The 13,710-nt window shown below is 47.8% G+C and overlaps 3 protein-coding genes across 3 annotated transcripts; 2 read left to right on the forward strand and 1 right to left on the reverse strand.

Annotated features, from left to right (window-relative positions):
• Window positions 1-740: 740 nt before the first annotated feature.
• Window positions 741-2,668, forward strand: BKA55DRAFT_598895 (uncharacterized protein; the record flags this gene model as incomplete). The annotated part of the gene is made up of 6 exons (XM_046196303.1): window positions 741-886; window positions 994-1,193; window positions 1,246-1,300; window positions 1,351-1,570; window positions 1,620-1,753; window positions 1,807-2,668. 6 exons carry the CDS (start codon window positions 741-743, stop codon window positions 2,666-2,668), a joined length of 1,617 nt encoding a protein of 538 aa, XP_046042904.1.
• Window positions 2,669-5,493: 2,825 nt separating this feature from the next.
• On the reverse strand, window positions 5,494-6,838 carry BKA55DRAFT_526528 (uncharacterized protein; the record flags this gene model as incomplete). The annotated part of the gene is made up of 2 exons (XM_046188850.1): window positions 5,494-6,648; window positions 6,707-6,838. 2 exons carry the CDS (start codon window positions 6,836-6,838, stop codon window positions 5,494-5,496), a joined length of 1,287 nt encoding a protein of 428 aa, XP_046042905.1.
• Window positions 6,839-8,673: 1,835 nt separating this feature from the next.
• BKA55DRAFT_526436 (glycoside hydrolase superfamily) lies at window positions 8,674-10,941 on the forward strand (the record flags this gene model as incomplete). Its single annotated transcript, XM_046188840.1, has 4 exons — window positions 8,674-9,573; window positions 9,634-10,324; window positions 10,391-10,594; window positions 10,652-10,941. Coding segments are annotated over 4 exons (2,085 nt in total), but the record flags the coding sequence as incomplete, so codon positions are not given.
• Window positions 10,942-13,710: the final 2,769 nt, after the last annotated feature.

Consider the following 13,710-nt stretch of genomic DNA (forward strand, 5'->3'; position numbering starts at 1 on the left):
CAATAATATGCCTGACGGCAAAGCACGGGGGCGTTTCACATCCAGTCGCACAAACCTCGTGACGATATGGGATAGTTTATTAACGCTAGCCAAATTGGTGAATCGTTACGCTCTCTAGAAACTGTACTAATCTATAAGAGGAAATCGTCAAGGTCGAACGGTGATGGCATTATTTCTTGAGTTTAACAAGTAGCTACAACAGGAATATAGATCTAATCATTAAAATCTTTTTTTATCTTCATACTTTCCAATGCTAAGCTTCTAGAAAGAGTTATATAAAATAAGGAATCTTGGTTGTGGTCTTGAAAACCTAAGTGCTGATTCCCTCCTTGAGTGTTTAAGTAGATATTATTTGATTTTTTGCTTTATGTTTATGTATGACCACTTCTGTTGTGACTCCTTAGAATCCTAGGGCCCATATCATAGCAGAGTTTTATTAAGTCGCAGGTCTCACGCAGGTCTCACATGCAGCCAAGCAAATGTGGAATCATCGCTCATACAGGGTGTTAATGCAATACTCATCAGACCACTTTAGGTAAATTAGACGAGGTATTTTCCCACCAGACTAACACGATAGTTACCTCTTGGCATAAATCTGACAAGTATTCTTCTAACGCGCAGTCTGGAACCTCAAAACACGACGTATTTCTACCTATCAACAATCCTGGTTAGTGCTGACTGTTCAAAAAAACCGCATGATATCTTGACAGTTTTCCTCTCCTCACAAAACAATACCACGTATGGCCGAAAACACCACTGAAACCATGACGTCCAAGGACAAAAAGCCTGCTAAAGTCCGACAGCGGCGTGCCTATACCCGAAGCCGCACGGGCTGTGCTGAGTGTAAAGCTCGACGAGTAAGATGTGACGAACATCGTCCCACATGGTGAGCTGACAATTTGTTATTTGTTCAAATGCTGACTACATACGTAGTCAAAACTGTATCAAGAGTCAAAGGGTTTGTGAATATCCACCTGTTAAAATTCCTTTAAGGGAAAGAAGAGCGCTGGAGAGAGCTGGAGTTGCTCAGCCGTGGGAACCTACACCATGGGACGCTTCAACCTCTTCGAAGCAACCCGAGGTGCCCAATACGCAGAGTCTGGTTCATCAACTTATTTTATCTAGTTCTAAGAAGAACCTGGACTGTTTGTCGATTAACATGCCGCTCAAATCGCACGAACTTTTTCATTATTGTGAGGCCCTTCATCCAGGACCAACAGGTCATTGTTAACGTGTTCTTGTTAGTCTACCAACCAGGCGGAAGCGCTGGTGCATCACCTGCAGACCACCGCCAAAGACGGTTTGTTTATTCGGCTTACTTCATCACCAGAAAAAACTAACATTGAACAGCATGGCGTACATTATATCAGACCCTGAAGCACTTCGAAGTGCAGTTTTAATTGCAGCCACCCATTTCGGATTCAAGTTTGGTAACCTCAAGAACTTTGAGCAGACTTTTTACTTTCACACACTCGAGACGGTGCGCTTAGTAAAGGAATGGTTTGCAAAGGGAGACTTCACGCTTTGTGCAGCCATCACGAAGCAGATGGCAACGTTGGCGTACACAGAGGTATGGAGCTACCAATCATAATAATCGGAGGAGTACTGAGCCACTGCAGGTTTGCCGTGGTGATCATCAGATGGCGGAGAAACATTTGAACGCCATATACGCTCTTTCACGCCATAGAGAAGGGCGAGTGACCACTGGGGGCAAGACTATGGACCAAGAACTGTCAGACCGATATTTTCTAATGTACGCACCATCACCCGTCTATATTGTCCATTAACTGATATTGACACTATAAGAACTTCTACCTTTATGCATGGCATAACGACGGCCCTCGACGGTACCCGCCGACCTGCAGGCTTCACTGAGACCACGACCGGTTCAGTATCTCCGGACGGTATTCGCCGCATAAACAATTGGCATATCACAGATAGGGGCCATTACTTTCATAGCGTCGCACTCAAAGCTATTCGCGAGTTCCCCGTGACCTTCAACTACAGCGGAGAAATCTTTCAGGATATTCCGCTCGTCCGTGTGCTCCCAGGACTTCGAATTCTCACGCGAAACTTCTACGATGGGTATTCAAAACCATTACCCAGAAGCGCTCGCCAAATACAGGACGACTTCTGGCAATCGGAGACGTCGGCTATGCTGTACGACGGTCTTATTGAAGCACACAAACGGTCCGTGCCCAAAAATCATAAATCCCAAGCCAACACTGGTGACGAGAATGAGCAGAAGGCTTCATGGGTTGGATTATTAATCGCAATAGAGCTGTACTTGGAGCAGGTAGTGGTACTCTGGCGACCTTTCACAAGGGAAAATTATCTCTACACCATGAGGATCTTCCAGCGCGATCTCGGCTATGCTCTACACAAGCCAGATGCACCACAGCTAGCAGATCTACTCTTCTGGGAGTCGTTTGTTGCGGTGATAAGTCTGCAGATGCACGAGAAACAAGGTGACCTCGCGAAAGAACCAGGAATCAGGCCGTATTTTGAAGGGTTTGCTCGGGAGCAGAGTCGGGTTTTGGGATTGAAGACGTGGAAGGATGCAAAGGCGGCGTTGCTGAGAATTGCATGGCCTTGTGACTTTACTGATGATGATTATGTGAAGGGGACATGGGAGGCGGTGATGGAATATGAGGCTGTCGTAAACTAGACTTGGTGTAGAATCCAAACCGACGTTGAGGCCAAAGCAGAAGACATTCTAGCAAAGCATAGGCTGCTGACTACAACTACTTCCGATGGTTGCTACGATAACGAAATCTATCTTGGATGGAGGCAAGACCCATCCGATCCGGCATCGGGGAAACCTACCATTGTCATGACTGCCTCCTGGTCACCCGAGAAGAACGATTCGTTTGTGCACGCTGCACAAGAAATGCTGGACTACCTGCTTGACTTTGGAAGAGCGCTGCCCAACGCGATTGAGATTGAGGGCGAACTTATTGCAGCTGAGCTTTGCCAGACAAGATATTATGGTTCAGCTAAGGAGGCAACCCTTTCCAAGCAGTGGGATCGAATGAGCGATCTGATCTTTATGCGTCTCCAAGCGCTTGAAACAACCCGCAATCATCTCACCTGCCTTGCTCTTCAGAAGTATGGACTGGACCCAGTCATCGACAAGAACCCACCGACAATCTATATGTCCATGGATCACGGCTCTCGAGAAACCGACTGGCATGACGTTATTGCTGCAGTTAAACGCATGGCTCATGGCAATACTGGATGGAAACATGTCCAGTTCCATATCGAGCACAACCTTAATATGCCGTTCGTCTTCGACCTACTTCCAGCTACCGGTGACAGACAAGTGGCATCGATTCCAACAAACGCATCGAGGGTGACTACAACGAGACAGTTTGTATCGGCGCTGACTTCAGCCCATCGTGCTATGTCCCTGTCAGTGACCAGTCACGCGGAAATCCAGGGTTCGGAAGCATTGCTTGTTTCGTTCAAGTCAAGTTCAAGTTCGACACCAAATGGCGAACTTGTGCTCTCACGAATCACCACGTCGTCAGATCTGCTCTCAATGGATTTGGACTTCAACGCAATGGTAAAGCTGTCATCTTAGTATATCCACCAGTTGGCAGTGACCTGTGGAACGCTGATTACTACGGCTACAACTCTTTATGCTCGAAGCTCAAGCACGCTGTCGCTCCATTCGAATCTCCATCTCGAACAAAGCACAACTTTACGATTGCTGTTCTCGACGAAGGCACCGCTTATCAACAGCAGCTAGTCAGCCAGAAGGAAAAGGCCCTGAAAACTGCCAAGTTCAAACAGCCAGCGAGAGAAGCCCTTCGAGGCTTGAAGGCTCATTTAGCTGATTTGGAAGCCGAGAAGCTCCGTCAAGTCGCCTTCTTTGATCAAAACAAGCAGATTTTGGGCAAACTCATTGCGTCTTCTGGATTCCGACGCTCCGTTGAACGAAGAAAGATGGACTGGGCATTGATCGAGCTCGACCAATCTCGACCATGGAGCAACACTCTGCCAGACCTTGACGCATGGAAAAAGAATTACCCTCAAGTAGCAGCGCACCCTGACAACACCTATGGCATTCCGATGCAACCCAAGGACCCATAGCGCTCAATTGAGAACCCATTCGTCGTCGGCAACATCTTCAAAGTGGGCACCATCACTGGACCGACATGTGGCAAGTATGAGTGGGAGAGACAGACTGTTGTGATGGACTACGACGCCCATCTCGGTGACGACCGTCTTGTAACCAAGGAGCAGGTATTTGGGCGAAGAGACGACATCGATAAGCCTTACCGCAAGCTGTGCGACCATGGAGATTCGGGCTCAGCTCTGTTCGATGAGGATGGTGGAATCGTTGGCTTGTTGTTTAGGGGCCACAAGCACGTCGACTCCTCTGATCGCGGATATGGGTTTGCGACACCTATTGAACATGTTTTTGCCGACATTAAGAACTTTACAGGCATCACAAACATTCGAATTGCGGAATGATCAAGCTTTTTAATTCACGAAAAATAATTGTTTTATGGCACGCGGTTTTTGCATTATTCTTTCTCCGAGGAAACGATACTGGAATTGCTCGTGGGCGTTGGTATGGACTATGGACTCGCTTTTTAGGGACAAGGTAGGCGATGGACTTGGGCATGGCTCTGGAGTTGCTTTGGAATTGCTAGTTAAAATTGCCATGGAATTGCTATGGAATCATCAGTTGCAGTTACTGCGGGCTTACTCTAAGGAATTACTGCTTTGATTGCTCTTTATTTTTACCCAAATGAGTGACCCTTGAGTCAGAAATTTCCTCTTTAAAAGAGTGTATGTTGAATGGCAATCTAGATTGTGCGTCTTATTCCCCCACGACTTGCGTCTGTTTAAACCCGTGAAATCCTTAAGGCCATGAGAATATGAAGATGACAGCATTGCAAGATAATACAAAAACAATCATCTCCCAGGTCTTTGGCATTTCAACCAAACGCGACAATAACCCTGCGTTTGATCTGCCCGCCGTCTGTCCAAGGGAGGCCAGAAACTTAAAAGACTCCCAATGGTGCCCCTCGCCACAGAAGTTCTTATCCCCGCCTACTTCGTGATACCCAACAGAGTTCTTTGGAAAGTGAGCTTGAGCCTATCAGCAGTTATCCAGACTTGGCTTGTATAGCTAGAATAAAACATCAATCTCTCGAGAATGCCTAAACTATAGGGTCGAGGTAATAGTGGCCAGCCCGGCAGAAACAAGGGTCAAGGGCATCGTTAAGATAGTTAAGATCGCGTCAGCTCAGTGATTAAACAGCCATGAAATTCCGTAGCTAAATACTTATGATATATCCTTTTATATAGGATTGTTCAGTTCAGACACTAGCTATCTGATTTGAGAAGTCAGACGAAGGTAACGGAAAGCCTCTTCCTTTCCCATTTAGCCTTAATCTTAGCATCGGCCTTGGGGCACAGAACCTCTAGAATTTGCCTGTCAACTTCAAATCTTGGAAAAGGCGGGAATCGTATGTAGACTTACTCAATGTACCAGCCCTCAAACCACGACTTGCCTCCTTTAGGACAGTTTTGGAGAAGGTGATAAAGCATTCCCTCGCACGTAGACGGCTCGAGAGAAGCGCCGCTGCCAAAGTCGTTGCGCCCCATCCACCGGATCGTGTGAAGGCCAATCGGGGTGTTAAAGCAGCCATATTTTTCCTGACCAGGCTGGTAGCCGTAGCTACCATCACTATTGTCCTTCCCATCACACCACTGCTTCACGGAATCCCAAGCAGCTTGGTAATTTCCACCCCAGTCCCAACCATCATTGAAGCACTGAAGCTTCGTGGCAGGTTTATACCGCTGGGGACGTACACAGACATTGGAATTGGCCCAGAGCCCGTCACAGCCGTTGGTAATTGACGTGTGCCACGCTTCCAATCTGCTAGGCGCGATGCCGTATTTGGCAGCGATCCAGGCGCAGTTCTGGCCCTTTTCAACGTAATGGAACTTCTCACAGTTCTTGATCATACCGGGTTGAGTGGGTGAAGGGGTAACAATGCCATTTCCGGGGCTGGTGGGTGACGCGTTGGTTGTAGTGGTGGGTTTTGGGCGGACGTAACCGATCGTCTGCCAGCACAACCAAGTGCCGGCTACCATTTTTCTGCATTCCGGACCAACAGCTGGATTCCACTTCAGGATATCCTCTAGAGGTATAGAATGATATTCAGCAATGTAATCGCATGTGTCCCCCTTTTGTACTGTGTAGAAGTGGCTACAATTATCGACCATCCCGGTCTGAATGGGCGAGGGGGTCGAGATTCCATTTCCGGTAGTTGTAGCTGTAGGCGACGGAGCAGGTGTGCTCCCACCAATGACTCCAATGCATACATAAACATTGGCCCAAATGCCTGTACAGTCGGATTTAACTCCAGGGTTCCATTTCTTAATATCATCCTCAGACACGCCAAATTCGGCGGCGATGTCGTTACACAGCTGGCCTTTCTCCACCTTATGAAACCTGTTACAATTGTCAACCATTCCAGACTGAATGGGAGAAGGTGTCACAACGGCAGTGGGGTCGGGGGTAGTTGGCAGCGGCTGAGTGGTCGTTGATGGAGGGGCGGCTGGGCCTTCGATGCAATACGAACGGCCAGTAATGTAATTATTACAATCTTCTGTCAAGGATGGGTTCTGTATTTATGATTTATTAATACATATGAAAGGCCTTTTGCCGAGAAGCGACACTTACCCATCGCAGCCAGTCTTGGAGACTGATCTTAAAAGCTTTCGGCGTGTCCTTGCAAGAGAGCGAGCCATCATTGTCCCACCAGAATTGGCATTCTGGATCTGGATCGTGTGGCATGTTAGGATCAATGTCCATTAATTCGACTTTGTTGGTATCCGTTGGCACTGGGTGCGACGATACGGTTGTACTGGTGTTGGTGTACCGGATAACACCAGCGGCAGTACTGTATGGCACAGCTTGAGCATTCTGTACCGCCAGGAGCACCGCGGCTAACTTGATAATGCTTGGGGGGAAGTTATAAAAGCTCATGGTGCTGACCAATTGAGCTTTAAGTATTGGGATGATTGCAGAGGTGGTTGTTGCATGGAAAGTGCTGTTTCGTGGCCTGGGCATCGTTAAGCTTTATAAACGAAGATTTCCCCGAGGGTAAGTGAGTGAGCGTTGTTTTAGTAATACACCTATTGCACATTCCTCCTTAAGAACCCTGCCGGCGACCGCGCCGCCTCTGCGTGATTAATCCAAATTCGGTTATTTGAGTCATATATCATTGTAGTGATAGATGGTACTTGTTGCATAGGGTGAGCAATGTGCAAAAGTTCATTTACATCACAGACCTAAGACAATTATTAAAGTACCTCGCAACGTTCATCCCGTATCGATTGTCAAAGATTCAATCATAGGACTCGAATTCCTTGAGTAGAGAGCGCGAGGCTCCAACTTATCACCTGATTAAAGAGCCTTGTGACTGTTCGGATCCACCTTTGTCAAGACCCTTGATAAGAATCCCCCAATGGGAGTATATGTCGCCTAAGCCTTACCCTAGGGCAGCTGAACTCGATGCTGCTCCAGTCAACCATGCTGAGGTGAGATACCTAGTTTGGAAGGTCTGTTTTCCGATCCTCTCCACACTAAATGCTTGAGGCTCTGCGGAGTTCGTATTACGAGTATTACCCACGTGCTTAATTCGTGTAAACTGCCTAATTGAGAATCTGTGCCGCAAAAGCTTCATCTCCAGCGCAATTTGGAGTCTGACTCAGCTCGTCTATGTAGCTTAATCGAGACTATGTTTTAAGACATATGGTGCGCTCTTTTTGCGAGTGATCACGCTCCATTAACCTCGAAAATAATACCCAAGTTAAGCAAATCGTTGCAATCATTGCTTGAGATGCAGGGCAAGTATCACCCCACTTCCCGCATAAACGAACGTTTCGGGTAAGGCTGACCTACTTCTTTTGCTAGGGAGAATAAAATTGCTCCATTCATCAAGGTTGATCTTTCATTTGTAGCGCAAAATGCGCCCTGGCATATGCAGTCAGCTTCACAGTTTCATTGCGGCTGAGCTCAGGGTCGGTCCTATCAGGATCATTCCACCGTTATGTTTCTGTATCTCGCGCTCTGCAGATAATACAGCATGGACAAAGGTTCTCGCTATGCTGAATTCAGGTGTCACAGCAGACAGAAAAAGTTCTCAAAATCGATCACCAGGTTCCAAAGACTGTTTGTAATATATTACGCATTCTTTTAAAGGAGGTTATTGTCCCCTAGAAGTGGCCAGTCTACCCTGTTTCTTAACATTCTCGCATAATACTTTACTTTGCAAAAAAATATACTTCTGATTCTATTCTCGCTAGTTCCTGGCAATTTCAATGATGCTGTGGCCGTTTCGCGGCTCTCTGCCGAAGCTGCTGCTATTTTCAGCTTCAGCCTCTGCCTTGACTTCTTTGGATCAGATTGAGCAAAACGCTTTGCCATGCCCCGTTGCTTGTCAAGACAGAGGACCTAGCGACTGGGCTCTTTACCCGAGGGCTGATAAGCTTGCTGTTTGTCCGGAGCCTATGCTGCTGGGCTTTGGCCTCAACACCGCGTTCCAAGACGGGGGAACAGGAAACCCAGTTTATGCGTGTACACTGGGCAATGACAAAACAAAGACCAATTTTCTTACTGAGCAGGGGTTTGTGGACTCTGACGCCATGGGGAAAACGAACTTTGATACTGTTCGTCGCCGAGCTGCTGTAGACAACAGTACTTGTGGCAGTGGTCCTTCAAAAAGGCTAGAGACTCGCATATCCCTTTCATCATGGAATAGTGAACTTGCGCCTATCAGCAATCATCCAGGAGCAGACACCGTCGTCGCGACAAAGAAGCTGCAGGCATACCTTGAACGATCCCGATCGGACTGTAGCAAGACTACACTGTTTGCCTATTTTCGAGGTACACTTGTTGGTCTCTATTCGGGATCTCAAGTTGACCAGCGCAAGACGTTGGAATCTCTGACTCCAACCCTCAATGATGCGGTTCAAGGTGGCTCCAACACTCGTTTTGCTATTGAAGCCTGTGACAAGGGCCCTGCCAGTGGTGTGTTTGGCATGGTGGCTGACCCTACCGGTGACTTTGCCGCAGTTCAGGCTGTAGTAAAGTCTTGGAATCAAGGCAAATGTGTTGCTGGCTCCCACGACAGCAAAATCAACAAGCTTGATCGAGGCTCTGCCTGGGGATATGCAATAGCACCCAGTACTCGACGAACCTCTCCAAGCCGCAAGGCAAAGGTCCAAGCAAATGGAGTCTGCGCAAGCTACGAGACTATAATGGGAGACATCTGCGACACAATTGCTGCGGCTCATGACATTTCAGTCGACGATCTTGAGAAATGGAACACAAAGACTTGGGGTTGGGATGGTTGCGGCAACTTGAACCCATTCGTGAGAATTTGTGTCAGCGCAGGAAATCCGCCCCTGCCTGCTTCAGTATGGAATGCCGAGTGCGGACCGACTAGGAACGACACTGGGCCTCCAGGAGAAGGTGAAGACTTGTCATCTTTGAACCCGTGTCCCCTCAATGTATGCTGTAATAGATGGGGTATGTGTGGATTGGTCAGTATTCCTCAGTCCAAGTGTTTGGTATTGACGACACTAATGAATGATTACATATAGACAGATGAGTTTTGCCTCAAGTCAAAATCCAATCCAGGCACAGGTCAGCCAGGAGAGGCTGGCTGTATCTCCAATTGTGAGCGGACACTAACAAACAACAACAAAGCCCCTGAAAAGTTCCGTAAGATTGGTTACTTTGAGGCATGGAACTACGACCGGCCTTGCCTCCATATGCATGTCTTGGATATCGACAAGTCATACTCACACATTCACTTTTCATTTGCTGAAATCTCGTACAATCTAGACGTTGTTATTCCCGAAAACGTCCAAGAGCAATTCCATTCCTTCATCGAGACAACCGACATTTCGGCCAAGAAGATTCTTGCATTTGGAGGGTGGGCGTTTTCTAATGAGGGGACTGGCACAGGTCTCTTTCGCAAGGCTGTTTCCCCTAGTAATCGACAGGCGTTTGCAAGCCGTGTTGTGCAATTTGCCACTGAAAATAACTTGGATGGCGTCGACTTCGACTGGGAATATCCGGGTGCCACAGATATTCCCGGATCTGACCCGGGACAGAAGGACGACGGTGAGAACTATTATCAGTTCCTCAAGCTTGTGCGAGAGAAGCTTCCCAAAGACAAATCGCTGTCTATCGCAGCTCCAGCCTCGTTCTGGTATCTCAAGAGCTTCCCAATCAAAAAGATGATCAGTCTTCTAGATTATGTTATCTACATGACATATGACCTGCATGGTATGATCACCGAATGTCCCTTCTTTACCTCTTACATGTATTGTTTCTCTAACCCACCTCGTATAGGACAATGGGACGTTGGTAGTAAGTGGGTGAGTCCAGGTTGCCCAGCTGGAAACTGTCTTCGTTCTCACGTCAACTCCACCGAAACACTGGATGCCCTCATCATGATCACGCGAGCTGGAGTCGAGTCCCACAAGGTTGTTGTTGGTGTCAGCAGCTACGGACGTTCATTCAAAATGTCCAGTTCTACTTGTCGCGGCCCTCAGTGTACGACTCCTTCATTTCTATAATACCTTTCTTCTTAAAGCTAATGCGTTGTTCAAGGTACATTTCTGGGAGGCAGAAACGACTCCAAAGCAAAGAAAGGTCGCTGTACCAACACTGCCGGATATATATCCGACTTTGAAATCAACGAAATTATTGCTAAAGGAGGTGCTATCAAGAAATGGTATGATGAGGCGACTGATTCAGATTATCTCGTCTACGACGGAGACGAATGGGTCGCCTACATGTCCAAGGTGACCAAATCTCGTCGTATGAGAGACTACATGAAGCTCAACTTTGGCGGAACGACGGACTGGGCTATCGACCTTCAAGGCGATTACGATAAGCGCTATACGTCGGGCCGGCCAGTCTTCCTCGATCCCAAGGTGTGGGAAACTCCATCGGCAACTTGTGAGGCTCCTTGCATATTAGTCTTCCCGCCGAGTAAGCTCCCAGAACCAACAACCATCAAACTCAATAAGTATACAACCTCACTTGAGTACGGAGCCAACGGAAAAACCACCATCAGCGGCAAAGAGACTACAGCATTCGTCACCAAGGCTACCACCATCACCGTTGATGTACCGATATTTGTCACCAGCAGCATGATGTATTCCAACGTCAACATCACCCAAGGCCAGAAGCCTACAGACCTGGTCGTGAGGCCCAGCATCAAGCTACCACATATCCCTGTTCATGTTCCAGATGGTGAGGGAGGTACAACAACTCGTACCTTGACACTGCCTCCATGGCCGTTCTCTGCACAGAGTACAGGGGGATCCAGCAATCATTCACAACCTTCAAGAACTTCGACCTTTGATTGGGATGAAGTGGAAACACCGCAACCGCCGTGGATAGGTGCCGAAGAAACGCCAGACGTAGGTTTCGCTTTCCCTTATATATATATATCTTAGGTTCAAGCCATCTTGAGCCGTGGAGCACTTACTTACATATGGATAGGAAACCATATCAGGGCTACCTGTGTACACGCAATGGCCGCCTGAGTTTAGGATCGAGCCTATAAAAGAGGAAATCAAGGAGCCGACACCTGACGATGATGGGTTTAAAACGCCATGCGAACTGTGGTTCTTCCAGGTGAGTGTCTAAGCCCAAGCCTTGATGTATACTTAGTCTGTTATAGTTATGTTTCCCGGGCTTCAAGGGTCTGAAGTGGAAAATCGGTCCCGGCATTCTTCCACCGTAAGTCGTCATCTTTAGGGAAGTCCTAGATATCTTCAAAGTCTCTGATCTAACACCAAAATGCACACAGGAGTCCTCCACCACCGTCGTTCTTAAAAAATTTACCTGTACCTGGAATTATACATCCACCTAGATATCCTCCTTGGCCCCGCATCACGTAAGTCCTGCCTCGTGCCGCTGCAAGGTAAAGGTACGCAGCTGACCAGACCAAGTGTTGGTCTAGATAGAAAGCCCACGTACGCCCCGAAACCTCAGTGCGAGACGGACTCAGCTTCACTTTGCTGGACGACTACAACACTTTCTCCGACCGTCATCGGCCCAGTTACATCTACAGTCACCAACTCAGACACCGACTGCAAGACGATTTACGGTTGCAGTCTAACAGACTGGGAAACCGAGTTGACAAAGACGAAACCTTGCACTCGGCCAACAGCTGCTCCGAAGCGCCACTTGATCAGAGATCTTGCAAAGCGAAAAGATCCGATACCACATACTGGGTGCTACGAAGACACTGTTGCGATACCATATGATTTGCACCAAGATGGAACCTCGCTGTCATCAATGCTCGATGCAGACGGAATAGCATACAAGACTGTCATGACCAGGGATGCAGATGACACCAAGGATCTCTACGTATACTGGTGGATACCTAATATGAGCGAGGCCACAAGACACAAGATAAACTCACAGGTATGTTTATACTACCATTCTGCGCCATGTGATTGCTAATTAATAATTCATCACGCAGCTCCATGGCATTTTCAGAATTCTGACGATTCCTCGGCCCTCTGAAGAACAAACCCCAGGTGAAGCAAAGTCGAGAAACATTGAAAACGACAAGAGTCTCCTGTCTGCACGCCAAGGTGGTCAAGACCTCACAGTCCCAAGAAGGTCAAAGTCTTGGGCACCCTCACAAATTACTCTCCCTAAAGGCAAAGCTTGGAAAGACCCGAACGGCATCGAATACAACCCTCTCCAAACTGACCCTTATCTGATCTCCTCTGAGTCTGAGCTGGGTTCAGGCCAATATGTGTATGTCGTCGGGGAAGAGGCCATCAATACAGATCATGAAGTGAGTGCCTATAGCAGTACTAATTCAGAGGTAGATTATATTGACATATACCAGGAGTTCAGGGGCGCAGATATAGAATACCTCGACTTGCCCATATACCACGAACTACCCTACGAAGGCACGTTAGACGCCGAGCACGGGAGTGGAGTGGCCGCAATGGCAGTTGGTCGCACTATGGGTATGAGCCCTAAGAGCACCCTGGTCATGGCGAATATACCATGGCATGAGAGAAGAAGCCCTGCTATGCTTTTAAGTGCCTGGGCTGCCACACTCAAGGACATCGTGAAGAAGAAACGCCGGGGTAACGCTGTCGTCAGTAGCAGCGTAGTGTTTCCCAAGGATACCGATGTCGCATTTCTGGGGATCCTATGTAAGAACCCCTTGCCCTTCCTCCTCCAACAGGCTACTGGATATTATCTCAAGTAGATGCCATGATCCGCTGACGTTGTGATTAAATTACTCAGACCAGATTATTATTGAGCTTGGCAAGACCCAGACTGTCGTCGTGACGAGTGCTGGTAACGGAGGAACTAAAGAGGACCCCAGTCGTACTATTGATGAATGGCCACCATCGTTTGGTGCAGATTCTTTGCCAGACGGCCCTCCTGCTATTGACGATTTGATAGTCGTAGGCGCCACAAACGAACGAGGATGGCTGTCTCCTATCAGCAAAGAGAATTTCTTCATGGACATCATCTATGCTCCTGGTGATGGAGTACTTATACCTGACGGTTCGGGCACAGCCACAAAGACGAGACGTGGTACCTCATTTTGTGAGTACAGCCTAGGCCCTCTCTCCCTAGTGACAGGTCGATTATTAACTATAACTGCAAAGCCGCCCCGCTTG

The sequence above is a fragment of the Fusarium redolens genome, assembly GCF_020744475.1.
Source record: "Fusarium redolens strain MPI-CAGE-AT-0023 chromosome Unknown BKA55scaffold_23, whole genome shotgun sequence".
Taxonomy (NCBI): Eukaryota; Fungi; Ascomycota; class Sordariomycetes; order Hypocreales; family Nectriaceae; genus Fusarium; species Fusarium redolens.